The sequence below is a fragment of the Chrysemys picta genome, chromosome 16 (assembly GCF_011386835.1).
Source record: "Chrysemys picta bellii isolate R12L10 chromosome 16, ASM1138683v2, whole genome shotgun sequence".
Lineage (NCBI taxonomy): Eukaryota > Metazoa > Chordata > Testudines > Emydidae > Chrysemys > Chrysemys picta.
The window spans coordinates 26,411,244-26,431,183 of NC_088806.1; the positions used below are offsets into that span (position 1 = coordinate 26,411,244).

At 55.5% G+C, this 19,940-nt stretch overlaps 2 protein-coding genes across 6 annotated transcripts; one reads left to right on the forward strand and one right to left on the reverse strand.

Moving 5' to 3' along the window:
- The first annotated feature begins 1,717 nt into the window (after positions 1-1,717).
- On the forward strand, positions 1,718-9,760 carry DRC12 (dynein regulatory complex subunit 12 homolog). Of its 4 annotated transcripts, none has more exons than XM_065570224.1 (7): positions 1,728-1,886; positions 2,999-3,079; positions 4,064-4,129; positions 5,402-5,521; positions 6,590-6,682; positions 7,649-7,779; positions 8,117-9,760. In XM_065570224.1, exons 2-7 carry the CDS (start codon positions 3,013-3,015, stop codon positions 8,243-8,245), a joined length of 606 nt encoding a protein of 201 aa, XP_065426296.1. In that variant the 5' UTR covers positions 1,728-1,886; positions 2,999-3,012; the 3' UTR covers positions 8,246-9,760. The 4 variants fall into 4 exon arrangements, with proteins under 4 accessions (XP_065426297.1, XP_065426296.1, XP_005303848.2 ...); XM_005303791.5 differs by having other exon boundaries at positions 1,837-1,969; XM_065570226.1 differs by lacking the exon at positions 1,728-1,886 and adding an exon at positions 2,064-2,129.
- Positions 8,637-19,679, reverse strand: NHERF4 (NHERF family PDZ scaffold protein 4). Of its 2 annotated transcripts, XM_065570223.1 has the most exons (11): positions 19,418-19,679; positions 17,700-17,727; positions 16,904-16,968; positions 15,598-15,809; positions 14,825-15,011; positions 14,564-14,700; positions 13,327-13,531; positions 12,789-12,985; positions 12,329-12,532; positions 11,232-11,492; positions 8,637-10,120 (listed from the first exon to the last, which is right to left on the reverse strand). In XM_065570223.1, exons 1-11 carry the CDS (start codon positions 19,431-19,433, stop codon positions 10,076-10,078), a joined length of 1,557 nt encoding a protein of 518 aa, XP_065426295.1. In that variant the 5' UTR covers positions 19,434-19,679; the 3' UTR covers positions 8,637-10,075. The 2 variants fall into 2 exon arrangements, with proteins under 2 accessions (XP_065426295.1, XP_065426294.1); XM_065570222.1 differs by lacking the exon at positions 19,418-19,679 and having other exon boundaries at positions 9,930-10,120; positions 17,700-17,903.
- Positions 19,680-19,940: the final 261 nt, after the last annotated feature.

Genomic DNA, 19,940 nt, shown 5'->3' on the forward strand with positions numbered 1-19,940 from the left:
ACTACGCAAGCACAATTATTAAACTGCTGCAGTACTTTACAATAGCATTCAATACACTGTCAATAGATGTATTCATCCACTGTAAGTATTATTAACGATTGATATAGTGCCATGGATTTATATGGTGCTTTGGAGACATGGACTAATACATGTTCCTTGCCCCCAGAAAGCTTATGACAAAAGCTAAACAACCCAAAACTCAGGGTAACAGTCCAGGAACGGGAGGGTGAGAAGAGGATATTGGTGACAAGGAGGAAAAGTCAAGGGAAGGAGTATGTTTTAATGAGAATAGGGTTTGGCTGGAGAGAAGGGTGGAGCCTGTTTGAAGGAGCACTCCAGAAGGACAGAGGAGTGGTGGACAGATTTAGATACAATAGTTGGATTACATTCAATTGTTAGGGTCTAGTTCCTTTCTCAGTTAGACCGCTGTAAATCAGGCATCACTTCACTGACGTGAATAGAGTCACACTGATACAAAATCAGTGTGAGATCGGAATATATTGGGCCAAATCCTCAACAAGGGAAAAATCATCAGCGCAGCTGGGCCATTCTACAGGAGCTGGGGATCTGGCCCATTGGTTAGACAGAGCCAAGGCCTGGATTCTGATCTCACCCTTTACCATTCACATCCATGGAGTTACTCTGCTTAACACCGCTGTACGAGAGAGGAGAGCTAGGCCTTTAATGTGTAAAACCAAGACAAGCGGATTGGAGGAAATGAGCTGAGAGCTGGAGTGTTCCTGCATTCTCTGGGGCAGTGACGACGCTGCGGCTCAGGGGGCACTACCAAAAGTAATACATCCAGAGTTAACAAATGTGAGGCTCAGTCCTGAAGCCCCTACTCAGGCAAAACTCCTGTGATTTCAGACCAGAGTAAAGGCTTGGGATTTGACCTACTGAGGGTAATACACTTAGAGCTAGCGCCTCAGGCAGTATCAGTACGCCTAGCTCTTACTCCAGCCCAAGAACTGGCTGAGATTGCATCGAACTTTGTATCTTCTAAGTGCGCCATGGATATGAACACTTCCCCTGGGTGGTGAATGACTTTGATCCTCATTTGACACATGGAGAAACTGTAGAGGGGGAAGTGATCTGACCAAGGCCATATTGTACGGAAAGCAAAGCACGTTCACCCCTCGTGGAACCACACTCCTGGGTGCAATGCTGTGTTTACGTGCAAGACCTAAAGCAAGTGCCACCACTTTTAGCACAAGAACAATCAATTTGAAAAACAAAAAAGTCCCTCTAGACTTTGATATTAGGGCCATTCCTCTTTGTGGCTTTCAAGCTCTGTTACCTTTCTGGTCTAGAGGATTCGGCTGTATCCCATTAATGCTGCTGCACAATATTGCTCTGAGATTTCTGCAGTGACAAAAGGCCCCAAGAACCGTTGGCTTTTTCCCCGGCCAATGCTGGATGTTGAACTGTAGAAAGTGTGTGTGTGAGCGAGACTGAGCGTGACTCTGTGCATTCGTGTGACGGTGCATGTCACGGTATGCCATTGTTGGACTGTTTGTACATGTATGTGTGTGCGAGACACAGAGCGACACTGTGTCTTCTCCCATTTCACCGCCTTAGCTGTAAAGGACACATTTTCTCTGACTGCTCACAGGCAGCCTGGCTGCAAATCGGCCAGTTCCTGATTGTGCTTTAACCCTCCTCCTGGAGCTCATCTCTGCCAAGCTTCCCTTAGTCACCATAGCAGCAAATGGGCCTGCTGCCTAGCAAAGCTCCTCTCCTGCACTGCCAGGATAGGCTCCCAGCCACCAAGCCACTGGTTTTCCTCACCGCTGATTGGCTTGCCCAGGGCTACTCACACAGAGTCGGTTACATTTCCTGTTGGATAACTGCGGCATATCAAGAAATAATAAGCTCTTCACTTCCAGGTATTCAGGGGGAGTTAATTGTATCTTGAGCGGAAATTACTGTTTAAAAGCCTTTTTCCCTTTGGAGCTCCGCTGAGATCCACGTAAGCAAAAATAGAAGCAAAATACTGATGCTTTTAATGCAGCAAATGGAAAACGTGGTTGCATGTGACGAGCAGGAGGAGTGGATCCTAACGGTCAGAGCCAGGGTCTGGGAGTCTGGACTCTAACTTTAGTCCAGACTGATTTCCTTTGTGGCCCAACGTGAGTCACTTCCCTTGTCTGTGTCTGCGTTGGCCCCAGCTGATAGCAAGTGGTTTGAGATCCGGGGCTCAAGGGTGCTTCCACATTGCAGAGAGACCGCTGTGAAGGCTGCAAGGCACTGTGGAGGCCACACTTGTGGAAGCTGCACAATTCTAAAGTCTTAAGCTGAATTTGTGTAACAGAGCTTGGGCTGAGCCCTGAGGGCTGGATTCCGAGCTGTGTTACAGCAGTGTAGATCTGGACTATATCCATTGACTTCAGTGGAGTTATTTCAGTTTACACAAGAGAGATCAGAATCAGAGCCTAAAAGTGGGACGGAGGAGAACTGAACTGCCTTGGAGCTGGTGCACTGGGGCTGAGAGCTGGGATAATTACACCGATACAATGAGCTGGGGAAGCTGAATGCAGAGACAATTGCTCTGGAGCAAATGCCTGAGGCTAGCGGTAGGACTGTTGTACTGGTTCACTACCCTAGCTCTGAGTGCTAGATCAATTGCACTGCAGAAGGAACATCAGCTACCTGCTCTGTAATTGCCTCTTTTAACCAGTGCAGAAAGGTCAATGGACAGTTACTTTTCCTTTATTTTAGGTAGCCCTTTAGCTGTTCCTAGACCCCATTCCCACTCCCTGAAGGTGCAGCCCAAGATCAGGGTGCATGCTGTGGTCCCGCCACGCCTGGATTCCAGGCACAATGTACATTTAAGTTTGCTATGTGTCTTAGGAGCACAGGACTTGCCAGATTGGATTGCTTCTCTAGTCCACTACCTCATCTCCAATAGGGGCCAGCACAGACAATTCTGCACTCAGCTGCCCTTGGGGAAGACCAGGAAGCACAGCCGTCAATACGTCTTGTCAATTTCTATTTGCAGAAAAAACACAAACAATGGCCCCCAGGAACAAAGGAAAAGGAAAGAAAGGAGGGAAACAGAAGAAAAAGAAGAATGTGGCAGGTGAGTGTGGAGGAGATTCCCTCATCCCTGTTTCTGTACCCCGGTGTCCCACTCCAGGGCTGGCGTTGTTGCAGGCTCCAGGAAGCCCAAGCTGAGAACGCTGTTGATGGAATGTGTCAGTCCCCAGTGGGACAACAGCTCTAGTGCTGTCTCATCCTCACTCCCCCTGTGCCCTCAATGTTGGAGCCGCTCCTACATTCTGATGAGAAACAGAAGGCAGCAGCATCTGAGGGCCTTTCCTAAGTGGTTTAATAACCTCCCAAGCCAGGCGGAAGCTAGGAATCAAAGCGAGTGGCCCTCCCAGGCCCCTACTTCTCCCGCTGGGCCTTTAAAACAGAACCACATGGCATTGTGCGGTAGGGACAGGATGCTGGAAGACTGCTAGGCACATGTTTTTGGAGGGAACTCCTCAGCACTTACACGTCCAGGAGACCCTGCTTTAGCCAATGTCCGTGAAATATAACCGCCCGATTCCGAGGGAAACGTTCTGGGTAGTCCCAGGCATGCATTCCCTATGGCTGCGACAAGTATCACAGACAGATTCCTATCCCAAAGTGACACAGGAACGGTTAGAGCATTGCCCTGGCTTATTTCCAATTGATGACCCAGGGGATGGTTCACAGGCCCTGGTTCCTACTCTGAGGCAAGTCTGATTCAAATGCAAAACTGTTTCTAGCTTTCACATGGCAGGAGGGTAGGCGAGTGCTATGGGCCAGATTGTCCAAAGAGCACCCTACCCTGCCTGGTGCGAGTCAGGCCCTCGCCGTTTTGAAAATCTGGCTCTTATTTAGATGCCTAAATGGGAGTGGAGATCTTTGGAAAATCTGGCCCTGTTTGTTGTTCCTGAGCCCTTGAAAATCCAGCTGCAGGGTGGGTGAGGAGCCAGGATTCCAGTCCTGTGCATGGCCATGCTTACCCTGGAGCTTGTCTCATCCTCTGCATCAGATCGGCAATAACATTCTCTCTTTTGCTCGCTTGCTGCAGAAAATGAAGTGGAGGAGAAATACAGGAAAGCAGCCCTGGAGGTGGACATCCTGAAAGAGCACCTGGGTAAAAGCCTCATCTCTTTCCTTGGGATGTGTCCTGCTACAGCGGGGACTGGTAACAGGTGGAGGACCGGACTGAGGGGAGTTTTCTCCCTTCAGAGGGGAGACAACTGCTGGGAGCCACCGAGTTTCCCATATGGGATCAATCACTATCCCTCTGCGGAAGCTTTCATGGTAACGAGCCCAGTGCTGCTTTCAGTTACACCAATGTAAATCAGCAGTAACTCCAGCGAGGTCAGTGAGTTTCTGCCACTGTACGTGAGACCAGTCAGGCCCATTGATTTATATCTCTCCAGCCCCTTTCAACTTGAAGGCCCTCTCCCACCCCTGGAATGCAGCCACCCCTGAGGTGGAGCCCAGCCTCTGTTTCACGAGGTGCAGGGATGCTGTGCAACAGCTTAGAACAGGAAGTGAAGAAAAATTTCCCATTGCTATTGAAACTGCAAGGGAGAACTTTAGGGAAGCAGGATGTACTTGGCCAAGGGTAATTAACCATGGGAACAACTTACCAAGGGTTCTGGTGGCTGCTTTTCCATCACCAGAAGTTTAGAAAAACACCCAGTCTTGATGTACAAACAGTGTGCTCTAATTCAAAACAGGAATTAATTCGGGGAAGTTGTATGGCCCGTCTAGCCAGGAGCTCAGATGTAGTGATCACAGTGGGCCCTGCTGGTCTTAGAATCTATGAATGAATCTGTGAATTTGGCCAAGCAATCGGGGTTAGTAACCTGGGCCCAGATCCTCAGAGGTATTTATGTGCCTAACTCCCAGTGAAATCGGTGGACGTCTGGTGCTTAAATTCCTTTGAGTATCTGAGCCCTAGTGCTTGGGAAAAGTGCAAGGGCCCGTTGAGGACCACAGGCGGTCAGGACCTTGGTTCTCCATCAGTGCTGGAATATTGCACGGCCAGCAGTATAGCGCCCTCTCGTGATGTTGTGATCACAACTGGTACCTTGCACTGAATCACCACCATCCCGGGCAGCTCCAGAGGGCTCCAATGCAAGTGCTGTAAAGCTCAGCTCATAACCGTTAGCAGCAGCTCTCTGAGCACGAGGCATGGAAGATGGTAGAGAAGTGCCAGGTACTGTATTGTGGCCCTTCGCACTCCCTCTGGATCCAGTCCTGCTCTCACATGGAAGTGTGTAGGGGTGTCCCTTCCCCAAATTCACAGACTCCAGGGGCAACATTGCCGGGTATCCGCCTGGGGGGCAGCATGTCAGGGGAGGGGAGGAGGTTCCATCCTTTCTGTTGAGCTGTGCATCTCCGCGGCCGGCAGCCCTCCGGAGGGACGTGGCCAGGCAGGCGAAGGCTGACAGCGAAGGACTCAAGCAGAGGCTGCTGGAGCTGGAGCGGGAGCTGGAGATGTCGCGGGACGACAAGAAAGACATTTACGAAGGTGAGGGGGTGGGGCGCTGTTGCCTAATGCTTGTGGGGTGTGGCATCCTGCTGCTTTAAGAGGGAACCATGCTTCTTCAGCACTGCCTGGTGGGGAAGTGGCTGGAAGACGATAGCAGGCGGCTGCAGCTGGCTGCTGGCCAAAGCTTGCGGGCTGCCTGAACCCCCAAAATTCTTCCTAGGCAGAGGCAGCTGCAGCCAAAGGCCATGTGCTCCATTCCCTCCAGACCCGTGGATGCCCCTCAATTGTCCCAAAGGAATGGAACACAGCTGGGCTTGTGGACAAACTCCCATTGCTCCCCCACAGCCATCCCTACATGGGGCTGCATTGTCCCTTGAAGGCTCCTCACATCCCTGCAGAGCAGCGCCCCCCTGGTTCTATTGGCCATACGCACCCTGCGAGTCGGGGGCCGATGCACCCCCAGCTGTGGACTCAAGAGCCTTAACCTTTGTCCCCAGGTCTGGAATCTGGGCTCCCCTCCTGTGGAGGGCCTCCACTGGTCTTTTCCATTAGCAAATGTTTCCCTCTTCAATAGCTCTAACCCCCGCCAGGGCCTTTGCTTGAAGGTAAAGCTCAACCAGTGGTGTGGGATCTGAGCAGTACCTAAACCCTACGCTGCTTTGGCTCCCTGGAGCTGGGCTTATGGGCAAAATTCCCCACGGGGGCTCTCTTCTGCACATACAGCCCCCTGCCCTTTAGTGCTGGTGGGAGGAGTTGATGTCCCCCACAAGGAGGCCCTCTGCAGGGCCAAGAGGGACAGATGGTTCAGTGGTTAACCTGAGTGCTGGTTTCAATCCCCTGCTTTGCCACAGCCTCCCTGTGCGACCATGGGCCTGTCCCTTAAGTTCTCGGTCCCTTGATTCCCCACCCCCAAAATGGGGTAATAGCCCTGCCCTGCCTCCCGGGGTGAGGATCGAAACATTACAGAAGGGGGCAGTGATGGGCCCCGAGAAGAGCCTGTAACAGACAGGAGGGGAGTGTGCCTGCTGGGTTGCATTTTTGTCCCTCTTGAAGAGTTACCATATTTGGCACCTTCCTCTCCCCACCCTTGTGCCCTGGGATGCTCAGAGATGATCCGACAGTACCAGGAGCTCCAGCGGCAGACAGAGACCCGCATACAGCAACTGGAGACCGAGACAAAGCAGCTCCAGGAGCAGCTCGGTAGGGCAGCCTGACACTCTGGGATGGAGGGAGGTGACCCAGACCAGTGGGGACGTGCGTGCTGGCCAGCAGGGAATTTGAGACACGCTGTCACCTGCTGAATGGCAATTCTGGGAATGTGCTTCTCTCTGGGGGCGGCAGCATTTCCCTGGCAGGCTTAGTGGGGCCCTTGGAATCCAGGCTGGGACCTCTTCTGTCCAAAGGGAACACTAAACAGTGGGATCCCATCTTTGATCTCGTAGCCTGGACGCTTCTCAACCTTGCACTCTCCGCCGACACCACTGTGACGAGATCTCTTCCCCCCTCCCCAACCCCTCATAGCCCCTGCAGTGCTAGGAGAGCGAGCTGATTCTGCTCTGCCTCATGCATCAGCTGTAGGGAAATCCCACATGCAGAACCCACCTTCCCAGCTGGGTGACAAACCACCTCTGCCCAGGGCTCTCTGCCCAGGTACCCCCTGCTGCAGTCAGATCACAATGGAGCCTTTGATGTTGTGGTTCCTAGGGGTTGGAACTCCCTCACTCCTCCCTCCCCAAGACTGTCTCATGCCACTTCTCCTCCCCCTTTGGGAAAAGCCTCTCAACCCCTTCCCAAGGTGTGCGCTGGTCTCAACGCTGCTGGACCCCAGATGGGTGAGCTCCTCGCCCCTTGGCTTGTCCTGGTGCTGTTTAGGGAATGCCCTCTCTCCATACACTGCCAAGAATGTGATGCTGATGCCCAGCACCCTGGGCCCTGGGCAGAGGGCACTTTGTCATTGACACAATCGCTGTGGTGCATTCACCTGCTCGTCTGCCCTCAAGGTCAGGCCAGCCCCAGCTCCAGGCCTGATTCTTCACCTCCTACCCCCTGCAGCTGAGATGTCCAGGCTCCTGTGCTGGGATCTGCTGCCTGCCATCCCCTGCAGCTATTCAGCATTCCCACTCCACTGCCCTCCTCCTCTCACTCCCTGGTGTCTCTCCCTGGCAGCAACTTGCCGTGAGGATATCCAGCAGGCCCAGGCGGAGAGAGAGCAGGTGCTGGGGGAGAAGGACCGGACCATCGCCGAGCTGCAGGGCAAAATCAATGCCATGGAGACAGAGTATGAAAAGATCTTGCACGTGAGTCACTGTGGCAGGGGTCTGGCGCCATGCCTAGGGGTGGGAGAGCCCAGTTGGAGCAGGCCAGGGATTGGGCGGGAAGATTCTCCCTTTTCTTAGTGGAACATGCCAGCCCTTCTCCACAAAGCTGGGGGTCCTATTTCCAATTAACCAGAGACACAGAGGAAGAGTGGCTACCTGCTGGTATCTACCCTGTATGTTCCGAGGGTGCCCCTCCCGCAGCATCTAGGCACCCAGCTCCAGAGCCTCCCCACTAGGCCCCTAACCCCCTACACCAGAGGAGGTCCCCCCTTAGCGGCTGTTCTTCACCTGTTGCTTCTCTGCCTTCTCCCTCCAGGGCAGCCTGGACCGAGTCCTTTCCAAGCTGGCAGCCGCCCAGGGCTGCTGGAAGAAGGAAGCCACAACCTTGCACATGGAGCAGAAGGAGAGACTGCGAGAGTTTGGGCTCAATCCCCTGGAGATCTAGGGCGCTGGTTTACACTGGGGCAAGGGGCCATGTAGATGCCCCGTCATGGCCAACCACTAACCCCTCAGCAGTGATGTTTTGCTTGACAGGGCCAACAGGTATTCTCCTAACTGGGGGAGGAGGGGGCAAAGGGGGACTTAGCGCTAGGGGAAGGAGCTGAATCAACAGCCCTGGAGACTGGTGTCCTCTGACCCCAGTGCAGCTCTCTCGACAGCAGGCCCAGCTCAGCTTGGCCTGGGTCCCCGCAGCTAGCAGGGAGAGAACAATTCAGTCTCCAGGCCCCCTTTGGTCCTTGGCTTCTCTGCTGAGACCAGCCCTTCCCGCTCCCCCCAACCTCCTGCCCCTTCCCCGAGAGTCCCATCAGGTTCACTGCTTCTCAGATCAGCTTAGGTAATTTTTTAAAAGTTGTTTTAATTGTGTAAAATGAGAAGAAAAGGAGGAAGTGGGAGCCAGCTCCGGTGCAGCAGGGGGATGGACGGCAGCTGCTGGGCTGGGGCTTGCAGAAGGAAAGGGCGGGGGGGGGAGGGGGGAAGGCTATGCACAGCACAACACAAGGAGCCAGACCCTCAACGAGCAGCACAGCTAATTGGGAACTTACACAATGGAGGTCAGACCCCACGCCAAGGGAGTAACTGTTTGGGGCCCTGCCCCCTGCATGCCATGCAACTGTTGACCCCGCCCTCTGCTCCCCCAACCACCAGCATACACAGTGCCCCTGAGAAGCAGTCTGTGGTCTCCCAGCAATGGAGGGCATGGGTAGCCCAGTCCCCTGCAGATGGAGGGGTTGGCCTGGATTCTCCCCCATTGCCAAGGCGCTGGGATCAACAAGCATCTAAAGCCCACGTCAGTGAGGTACCTGGGTGGAATTCAAATCTCTGACCCGCCAAAGGGTCCTCTCCAGCCCAGCGCAGCCCGGGGAGGGGAGACGAGACTAGGAGGCTGCTGGCAGATGTACAGAGTTAGAAAAAAGATAACTGCACAGCCAGGCAGAATCATCTCCCGGCCCCAGCGAAAGGAATGCCTGCAATAACCCACTGCCTCTGGTTAAACGTGGCCAAATGCTCCCACATCTTCTCCCAGGAGACTTTCCACCAGCCCCCCCGCCCCCAGTCCCTAGAGTCAGTCCCACAATGCAACTGACTCCACTTTACACCAGCAAAAGGTTTGGGCCCCCAGCACATAACTTGCTGCCATTCCTCCCCCAGATAACTCTTCACTCTTAACAGACAGCCAGGCCCCTTGCACCCCTTGAGCCACAACCTCTCAGCAGGCAGGCAGGGTTTCACTGCCCCTAACTTCAGTGTCTCTCCAAACTATGCAGCTGGGGAGGTTAACTTGTAAAAGCCACAATTAGGACCTAATGCAGCAGCTCTACTGTCTCCAACCCTCCATGCTTTGGTGCAGCTCCTTGGTAGAGCCAGTGCTAGCAGCAAAAGGGGTGAAGAGACACCATTGTCCTTCACTTACACATGGTGCCACCGTGTCTGTTAATAAAAAGTTGCTGTGATGCCTCAACCAGGTGGGTAATTGGTTTCCCTTAGGTGCAGGCCCCTGGGCCTCCTTGTTTCACTGACCTCACCTGTTCTGGTCCCTGCTCCCATGCTGGGCCTGCCCTTAATCTGTGAGGCTAATCTCAGGAGAAGTGGCAGCTTTAAAGTCCCAAGATCAGCGGATTGGTGCAGCAGCTCACCGGGAAATCAGATCAAGGGAAGAATCAAAGTGCAAGTTATCGTGCGTGCAAAATCGCGTGTCCAGGGTTGGTCTGGGCCGTGGTTTGAAGCCGCTCCAGAACTGGGATTGCGCTGAGCCCACAGGTCCAGAACAGAGTGGCTAGAATGACTGACTCAGTCCCTTCCATTCCTCACACCGTGGCTCCTGCAAGGAACGGAGAAGGGTCAGTACCAGTCAGTTACATGGCCCTTCTGGAGACCCTGAGCATAGGGGCCATCCATAGGGAGACTGGGGAAGCAGCAGAGATGGGGGTTCCAGGTGGCATGTGGGACCGTGAAGAGGTTCTTAGAACCATGGCACCACCTGCATGGAGGCTCCTCCCCCTTTGCTCTCACCTGCCCTGTCTCACTCAGTGTGCAGGGGTGGGTCAAGCACAGTTTGGTTACTTCTCTGTCACCCCTGGGATTCCCCCCATCCTGGCATCCCCATCTCCACTCCATGTGGCTTGGGGGCCAGATAGCAAGACAGGGACACTGATCTCAGTCTAATAACCATGTAAATCCAGAGCAACTGAAGATAATGGAGTGACTCTAGATTTACACCAGGGGCTAGGAGGTGGAGCAAGTTCACTCGGTGTTCCTGGCCCCGGTTCTGCTCCCATATACAATGGTGTAAGTTGGAGCAACTACGCTGACTTCTAGGCAGTTCCAGCCAGGCAACAGAGCAGAGTCTGCCCTATCGCATTTGTTCTGACTAACGAGTCACTGAGGAGCTGGAGGGAGGCCAGGGAGGAGCAAGCAATGAAAAACCATCCCAGGTGCGGAGGGAAGAGCTTGGCTGATGAGAGCTCCTGCCATGGGAAGGGCACAAACACCTTGTAGGGAGAAGAGTTAGCGAGCCCCGGGCCTAGAGGAGTGACTGAGACCTTATTTACACTGAGGTTTCAGCCCTGGGTGTAGCTGGGCTGGTGCAGACCTGAGTCACACCAGCGCAAGGCCATTTGTAGCACTCCAGCTCTGCCAGTGACTACACGCCCCAGTGCAGGGAAACCCTAAGGAAAGGAAAGCGGAACATTAGGAAGGGGCTCCTCTGGAACCATCTCCCTGCAGGCAGGGGAGGGAGCCCCATTGCTTGAGACTAAACCCCACAGCAAACCATCCTGGTCTGACTCTTGGGCCTGCCTGGGCTAATACAACAACTCCTGCTCTGGCTTCTCTGTAGAGTCTTGACCCCAGGTGACTGCACTGGCAGGGCGATGTGGAGCCTGGGGCGATACTTAGAAGGTAGCAGCAGGACCAGCCTTACTCACACTCACCTGCCTAGAACCCAGCAGGGCCTCGGCCCTGGCAGCAGCATCGCCGCCCTCTGCCATATCAGCCGTGACTGCAAGGTCCATCTCCCTGTAGCTCCTGAGCTCTTCCTTCTCCACCACCAGCAATGTCAGCTGCTGGCCACTCTCCTTTATCCTCCCCAGCACCTCTTTGTAGCTCTCCTGCTCCACGTTCCTCCCGTTGACCTCAATCACCACGTCCCCCTCCTTCAGGCCTGCTCGCTTCCCGCCGCTGCCCGTGGCCACCTGGGAGACAGCAGCCATGTCGCTCAGGTAATACTCAGCCTTCACCGCCCCTCCGGCTTCTCAGCCGTGCAATCCAACGGGCAGGCCACAGAGCTGGGTCAAGGTCCCCTGCTCCTGACCATGCTCTGTGGGTGCGGCGGGGGAGTCACTGGCTCTACCTGCTCTGGAATACGGCAGGCGGGCTGCCCCAGCATTGTCCAACCACCAGCACGGGGTGTTGTCCGTTCAGAGCCTCCGACGCCCATTGTCCAGGGTGGGCTCTGGACGGCAGAGCTTTTCCAGCTAATCCTTCTAATAACCATACTAGGTGGCTCTGCCCAGCGCCAGCCGACTGAGGAGTCCACAGCGCTTTACACACGGGCGAGTTAGTGAATGCAATGGGACTGGAAGCCAGGAGTCCTGGTTCCCAGCCCCCTGCTGTAACTACTCCCCTCCCCGAGCTAGGAAGAGAACCCAGGAGTCCTGGCTCCCAGCCTCCAGCCCTGCTATAACCCCTGACTCCATTCCCCTCCCAGAACTGGGAAGAGAACCCAGGAGTCCTGACTCCCACCCCCACCAAACATTGCCTCCAGCTGGGAATGAAATCAGTGGTGGGGAGGCAGCTCAGGATGCCAGACGTGGGCAGCCAGGGACACAGAGAGGCCTGTTCCCTGCTCAGTCGCTGCCTTGGGGGAGAGGGGTGCTGGGCAGGGAGTCTGAGTCCTGGGAGTTACCCATGCCAGAGGACAGTGCCGTCTGGAGCCTCTAGCTCAGGTTGTGTGTGTGTGGGTCTGAGGCTGACCGGGATCATTTTGCCCACCCTTGGCACGGAGGCGAGGGGCATCGAGGGGAGTTACCTGCGTGATAAAGACCCCCGGCTTGTCGGTGACAGTCTGCAGCTGGAATCCGTACCCTTCCGGCCCCATGTCAAGGTGGCAGAGGCGGGGTGTGCCGATGGGCGTGCCATTTCCCTGAGGCATGCTGGGATGGGATCCTGGGGTGGTGGGAGTGCCCGATGAAGGGTGCCCATCTTCACAGAACAGCAGCGGGGACAGCCCAATCTGGAAAACCAAGCAGGCTGAGCCTCACAGCTCCTGGGGCCCTGAGCCAGAGGAGAGCATCCCCAAGGGGGGAGGTCAGTTTTGCCAAGGCCTCTGTCTTGACATCCCACATGGCCATGGGCATATAGTGACCCAGCCCCAGCACTGAATGGCAGAGGGTACCCAGGGAGGAATTTCTGTGGGGCTGCTGCCCCCAAAGAGTGCAGGGTTGGCATCTCTCCCTGCTGCCCACCAGCCCTCACACTGCACCACGTACCGAGCTGTAGAATTTGTCTCCATCCGGATCGATGACCAGCAACGTCACCTGGTTGCCGCCGGCACGGATCATGTCCACGACCTCCTGGTGGCACAGCCCCTCCACGCCCTCACCGTTCACGGCCAGGAGCCGGTCTCCATCCCTCATCCCCGCCCTGTCGGCTGGCAGCCCAGTATCCACCTCACTCAGGAACTGGCCTGCACGTGTGGGGGACAGACCCAGAGAGAGAGGGAGCAAGAAAAAAATAAAGATGAGAGGAGAGAAAAGGAAAATTGTGAGCGTGAGAGAGAAGTTAAAATTTCTTTACTGACAGGGTCCATACTGTGGGGCTGGCCCTCTCCAGCTAATGCATTGATCCTCATGGGCAGGAGGCGATTAGGGACAATATCCCTCTTTTCAGATGGGTAAACTGAGGCAGATGGGTGACCTTGGGCAAGTCCCTAAGGAGTCGGGGACAGAACTCAGGGCTCCCAGGCCTGCGCTCAGGCCTCTGCGATACGCACCGATAGCCCTAGCTCCCCATCCCGAGCCGCCTTACCCATCGTCCCTGAGCTGCACTTCTCTTCCTTCAGCAGGAACCCATAGCCATCTGGACCTTTCACCATGTGCAGCTTCCTGGCCTTGAAGGGCAGCGTGGCGGCATCGGCCATGGCAGCTATGACCCTGACACCCTGCTGCCGGTAGAACTCCTCCGACTTGGCATCTATCACCAGCAGGGTCACTTTGCTGCCACTCTGCTTGAGCTGGTGCCGAAAGAAACACATGTGCGCGGAGAGCCACGTGGGCCTGGTTAGAATCAGCACAGGGCCCCCTGCCACCCTCCCACAGGGCATAAGCCCTGGTAAAGCCTGGAGACCAGGGACAGGGCATGGACAGTCCTGGGCATCATGCCTTCACCGTGCACATCGGAACTTGTGGAGCCAGATCTCAGAGCACAGAGTGTGGGGAGAAGCAGGCATTGACCTGGTAGGGCATCTCCAGGGTGATGGGCCCTTTGTCCCCTGGGAATTATCCACTACCATCTGCTGAGTGTGGAGCCAGAAGGTGACTGGATCTTTGACTTTAGAGCAGGGGTCGGCAACCCTTCAGAAGTGGTGTACCGAGTCTTCACTTAGTCACTCTCATTGAAGGTTTCGCGTGCCAGTCATACATTTTAACGTTTTTAGAAGATCACTTTCTATAAGTCTATATTATATAACTAAACTATTGTTGAATGTAAAGGAAATAATGTTTAAGTAAAAGTAAAGTAAAATGTTTAAGAAGCTTCATTTAAAATTAAATTAAAATGCAGAGCCCCCCGGACCGGTGGCCAGGACCCGGGCAGTGTCAGTGCCACTGAAAATCAGTTCGCCTGCCACCTTTGGCACGCGTGCCATAGGTTGCCTACCCCTGCTTTAGACAGACAGACACTGCCTACCTTAGAGGAGGCATGATTGTGAGGGGGAGTAGGGTGGAGAAGAGGATGAAGGTCATGGGGGAGGGACAGGCAGATGAAGAGGGAAGGCAGGGACAGGAGAACTGAGAGGTGAAGGAAGGGCAGAGGGACAGTGACTGAGGAATGGTGAGTGGGAGCAGATAGGCAAATGCAGGGCAGAGAGGAATTCAGTGATGAGTGGGTGGGAGGGAGGGAGGGAAATGGGATCTAGTAAGACAAAAGGCAGCAAGTGTCTGACAGACACGTTCCAAGGACGTGAGGGGAGACTCGGGCCAGTCTGTGACCAGGCGGCCCCCCTGGGGAACAGCCTGGCAGTGGGACGCTATGCCTGGGTGTGTACCTTCCTGGTGAGCTGTGCATAAGTGTAGTTCCTCACACTGGCCCCATTGAGCTCGAGCAGCCAGGAGTCAGAGGGGACACCCGCTTTATCCGCTGGGCTATCGCTCATGACGGACAGCCGGAATGTGCCCTTCACACCTGCATGGAGAGCAGAGCAAAGGGAATGGGATAGTGCTGGGAGGTCCTGCTGGCCCTGCCGTGGGGAAGCGGGCAGTGGAATACACACAGGAAGCACTGGCAGGGTTTTGACGTTTTCTTTTACCTTCTGGAGCTGAAACACTGAAGCCAAAGCCACTTTTGTCCTTCACGACGTGGCAGAGCTGTGGCCTGGTGTGGCCTGGCAGCAGCTCTGCCAGGTTCCTGTCGAGGGCTTTTGCAACTTCGTAGGCATTGCCATCCAGGACTGCAACAACCACCTGGTTACCACTGGCCTTGATCTTCTGCACCACCTGCAAGAGAGCCCACACACATGGGCCCAGGGCCGGGGGGCTCCAAACACGGGTCTTGGGAGGGATGTCATGCTGGCAGAAGGTACTAAATTGACAGTCCTGGAGACGCTAGTCCTCTGGCCACAGGACAGAGAGAACCTGGGCTGCAGCAGGGCAAGCTTCCCAACCCTGCCCTGCCAATGTGACTCACCCTTGCCAGGGCAGAGAAGGGGGCTCTGCCTTCATGGCCTGCTCACGCTTTGGGCTAATGCTGCCAGCAAGGGGCCAGGGGGCGTGATGATTTTCATGCTGTGGACGTTAGGAATTGAGCTGAGGCCCAGCAAACTCATTTCATGGGAGCCACCCAACCGCCCTTGGGAGACAGACTTGAACCAAAGCCCAGATCCCAATACACTGGAGCTCCAGGGGAGCTCGGTTCTGGAGCCTGACGTTATGGGTCAGGCCCATGCCAGGTCTCTGCCGGCTCCTACCATGGACAATCAGCAGGGTACAGTGTGGGGCAGCCAGTTTACCCACCCCCTGTTAACCAGGCTGAGCTGATGGCACTAGTCACAGACCTCGACGCTCAGCCCTGCCCACGCCTTACCCTGAAGTGCTCCATGTTGTCCACATATTCACCGTTCACCTCCAGGATCCGGTCCCCGTCCTGCAGGCCCCTGCGCTGGGCCATCCCCCCGCATGTGACCTGCCGGATGATGTGCCCCTTGTTCCGCACCTCCTCACGTAGGCAGAACCCAAAGCTCTCCCCATCGCCCTTGGTCAGCAGGTAGAACCGTGGCTTCTCTGCGCCTTCTGTATCTGAGGGGAGAACAGAGCCTGTGAGTGCCACGTGGTACCCAGGCTGCCACCATGGAGGGGGACATGGGTAGGCAGTATGTGGGGAATCAGTAAACGTGTAGAGTTATTAACGAACTGGGGTACCCTCCCCTCCCATGCACACCCCCTCAGTCATTCAGGTTTGCTAGAGAGGCAGGATTCCGCCTCCTCCGGGCCAGGTGGGATTCTAGTCTCTGCTCAGTCTTGTACCAGCTGGACGCTCACGTGCCTGTGTGTGTACCGGCCTGCGTCTTTGTGCACCTGTCCCAGGCACTTCTGCATATTCATATCATATGGATAGCGTCAGGACACATACGTCTGCATACACGTCCACCTGTGCTTATGCACCTGCCTGGATCGCTGTGTACATGCAGACACATACGTGTCTCGTGTGTCTGCACCCGTAGGTATTCGTGCCACACTGTGGGTACATATGCACTCACATGCACACATGCGCGCCTCCCTGCATGTGAATGCACATCCCTCTGCACTTGCATGTGATGGCCTCCCAGCAGGGACTTGTCCCCTCTCTGGTTTCTCCTCATCCTTCTATACGTGGGGGGAGGGTCATTTGAGTCAGGGCTCCCTCGGTTTGGTTTTGCCAGAAGCAGAGAAGAGACTCCCTGAACCTCCCACCCAACAAGAAGACAGCAGCAAAGAGACTGCATGCAAGCTGGCCTCCGTCCAGGTCTCTGCCACCCCTCACAGAGGGGTATGGGTGCAGTGCAGGCAAGGGTCTTCAATCCAAGTGTGTGTGTGTGGAGGGGTGCTGTTGGCAGGTCTCTCAAACATGAGGGCTCAGGAGAGGGGACTTCTTCTACATGGAATGGAAGTGCCCAAGAAGCATCAGCTATGAACAGTTCTGGTCACTCATGGGACTGCAAGATGGCCTGCTGGTAGGTGGTCTCACTCTACAGGTCATGTCCACCCCCCGCCCTACCCCCCCCCCCCCACACACACAAACACAACGCCCAGCCTGGCCCTGGAGGGAGGGGACCCTGCTGATCCTAGTTTCTTCCATTTGCTCGTGAAGAGGAACAACCCCACCCCACAGCAAGCCCAGGGCTGCCCCTTACCGGAGTCCTCAGCCAGTGACAGGGCTGGGTTATCAATCCCGTCCTTGGGGTTGAATTCAAATTTCCTGAAATGATAAGAGAAGAAAGCAAGTCAATCTACAGCAGCCAGACCCATTGGGCCCCACTCCAGCTCAGTGTGCCATGACATCACACCCCAGCCACATGGGCAGCAGCTGGCAGGCAGGAGGGGGATGCATCTGCTGGCCTCTTCCTTGGGAGAATCTTGTCCACAGGCTCCAGTGTTCATATAGAAATGGAGGGGAGGGAGAGGGAACCGAATGGGACCCTGGAGGGCAAGGCAGTGGGAGGCTTCAGGATGTGAGATGACCATCTCAGGGGTCAGGAAGGAATCTCCTCACACCCCTGCCATGCAGCATGGCACAATCAGCCAGGCGCTGTACTGCCTTCCCTTGTAGCATCCAATATTGGCTACAGCCAGAGGCAGCAGACCAGGAGTCCAGTCCTGCACGAAAAGCACTCTCTTCCTATTGCAATGGGTGACTGGTGAGTCTGTACACCACCTCGCTCTGAATCAGAACTGCTCAGCTGTGTGTCGTGGCCCCCATACTGCTAACAGCTAGGGGAGATTCTCCTTTGGCCTGAGCTTTTGGAGCAGGGGGGGGTCCCCATTGTGCCCAAGAAGTTCCCAGGAGCCCCTGGGAACTGTGAAGTCCCACATGCCCGTGGAATTGTCACACTCCCACACACAGGCACAGGAAGCAGTTGGCATGAGACCAGAAAGCCACCCTTAGGGGACCAACAATACCCAAGTATACAGGAGTAGCACAGCACTTACAAGGTTAACTCCTTGGTATCCTCAAGTCCTGCAGAAGAAAAGGCTCTGAGGTCAGACGGTCTCTCTAGTAGCCATGACATTGCTCACCTCGCCTGGGCTGCATTCACATGCCCACCCCCTGCCTGGGGCTCGCAGACCCTGCTCCAGCACACGCCCCAAGGCACTGCCATGCGCTCACCAAGGAAGGGCCCCACAGGGACACCGACCCAGACTCTTAGGGCTAGTTCCCTTCCAGGGGCTGTAAGCAGAGCCCAGACTAGATGGGCACAAACACAGCTCAGGTGCCTCCTTTCCCACAGGCTGGACCCAGCGCCCATTCCAGGTGGCCGCCAGTTCCCGGGCTTGTCAGGAGGGGAGGGAGCCTTGTCCTTGTGCATTGTTGTGCCTGCTTCTTGCCCACGTGAGGTGGATGCCCTGCAGAAGCACTTGTGCACAAGCACACACAACACAGCTTTGCTCCATCCACCCCCCCACCCCAAACCAGGCGAAAGAGGGGGAGAGGCAGCTGGAGACCTAAGTTGGGATCAATGAATCAGACGCATTTTGGAGGACCACAGCCTCCTAAGCAGCTGCTCTCTGCTGTGGAGCCAACTGTGTGCGCAGGGGGGAGAAGGGAGTCAAGGGCGTGTGTGAACACTTCCCTCCCACCCCCTGCAAGGTTTTTGCATTTGCTCAAAGTTGCATAGGCCATGGAGCCAGCGGGAGAGAGGGGGTTAAGCAGCATTCCTCTCAGCTAAGTCAGTATTGCTCCAGTTGTGAGGTCCCAACGTCACTGAAATTTGGCCGGGCCACCCCTCCATCCAGACTGTCCAGATAGAGGGGCAGGGGGTGCTGTACTGTACTGCATCAAATATTACTCCCGTTCCCACATGGCACAGCAGAGGGGAGTCTGCCAAGAACGTGACTTCTGGCAGCCCTAGCTCATGCACGGTGTGGGTAAGAGAGAGGGGATACAGGAGGAGACCTGGAGTCTCTGCGGTTGGAGGGGCTGGCAGGGCCTGGAATTTGACCCCGTGATCCTGCCCCAAGAAATAGCTGAAGTGGTGCCACTGCTCGCTGGCTAACTGAGGCTCAGTGCAGGGAGTCCAGCCAGCAGGGAGGCAGCTCTGGGGGTGCAGTCTGGACCCGTTCTAGCCAGTGGCCCTTACCTCTGCATTTCTGAGCAGCAGAATGCACCTCACTGCCTTCACCTCCACTTAACTGGGTACTTACTACCCCACCCACCTGGTCTGCTACTGCAGGAAGCTGGCCAGGAGTGAAGGAGGAATTAAACAAGGCCTGAGCTGTGGTGCTCACAGCCAGGGACACACTGTCCTCAGGGTCAGTAGGGGTCAGGTCTGGGCCTTTGCGGGAGACAGGACGAGAGGGCAATGGGGCTTAGGGACAAGGGCAGAGAGTAACTCCTCTGGGATAATGCCCTCAGCCCCCAAAATACCAGCCCAAGAAATCCAGCCCTAGAGAACCCACAATCCCATGGAACTGGGGGGGGGGCTGCCTAGAACCCCCAAATGAAGAGTCGTCTGTCTCTCTGGATGTCACCAGGACCCCCAAGAACCCCTGCAACACCCACCCCCACCCTCAGCACCTGGAGAGATCTGTGAAGAAAGCCACAGGCCCTTGGTTTTGTGTGTGTGTGTGTAGGGGGGGTAGGTTCCTCAGAATCAACCCCCGTTTCCCCCAGCTGCTTCCCACCCCCGCCATAAGCCTCAGCTCCTTACCTTCCTTTTGCTTCATGGCTGTGGCGACGGTGCAAGGTACAGCGTGAAGTGGCAGGTGAAGCTGGTGTCCCCGCCTCCTCCAAGACTGCACCGGTTTAATATTTAAACAAGGCAGGAGTCTTCCGCTGCGCCCATGAATCTCAGCAAGAGGGAACAGCTCCCCTCCGTTGACCCCTCCAGGTCACACCTCAGCCAGCCCAGCAGTAGGGGGCCGTGGGGTGAATGGACTTGGCCAAGGTCACGCAGCAAGTCAGTGGCAGAGCTGGGAACGGAACCCAGGAGTTCAGGCTCCCAGTCCCAACCACTAAAACACCCCTCTCCTCAGGACATAAAGAGAAGCTGAGAATCTGGGCTGCCTAGTTCAGGCTTCTCAGTCTCCATGGCCCATTCAATCCTTGCCCTCTGCTGAGGAGGTCAATGGTGGTTGGTGGGTTCTATGGATCAGCATCCCCAGACCCAGTTCACACAGGGCACCAGACAGCTGTCCAGAGGAATGACTCTAGTCACTGTGGTCCCAGGCCAG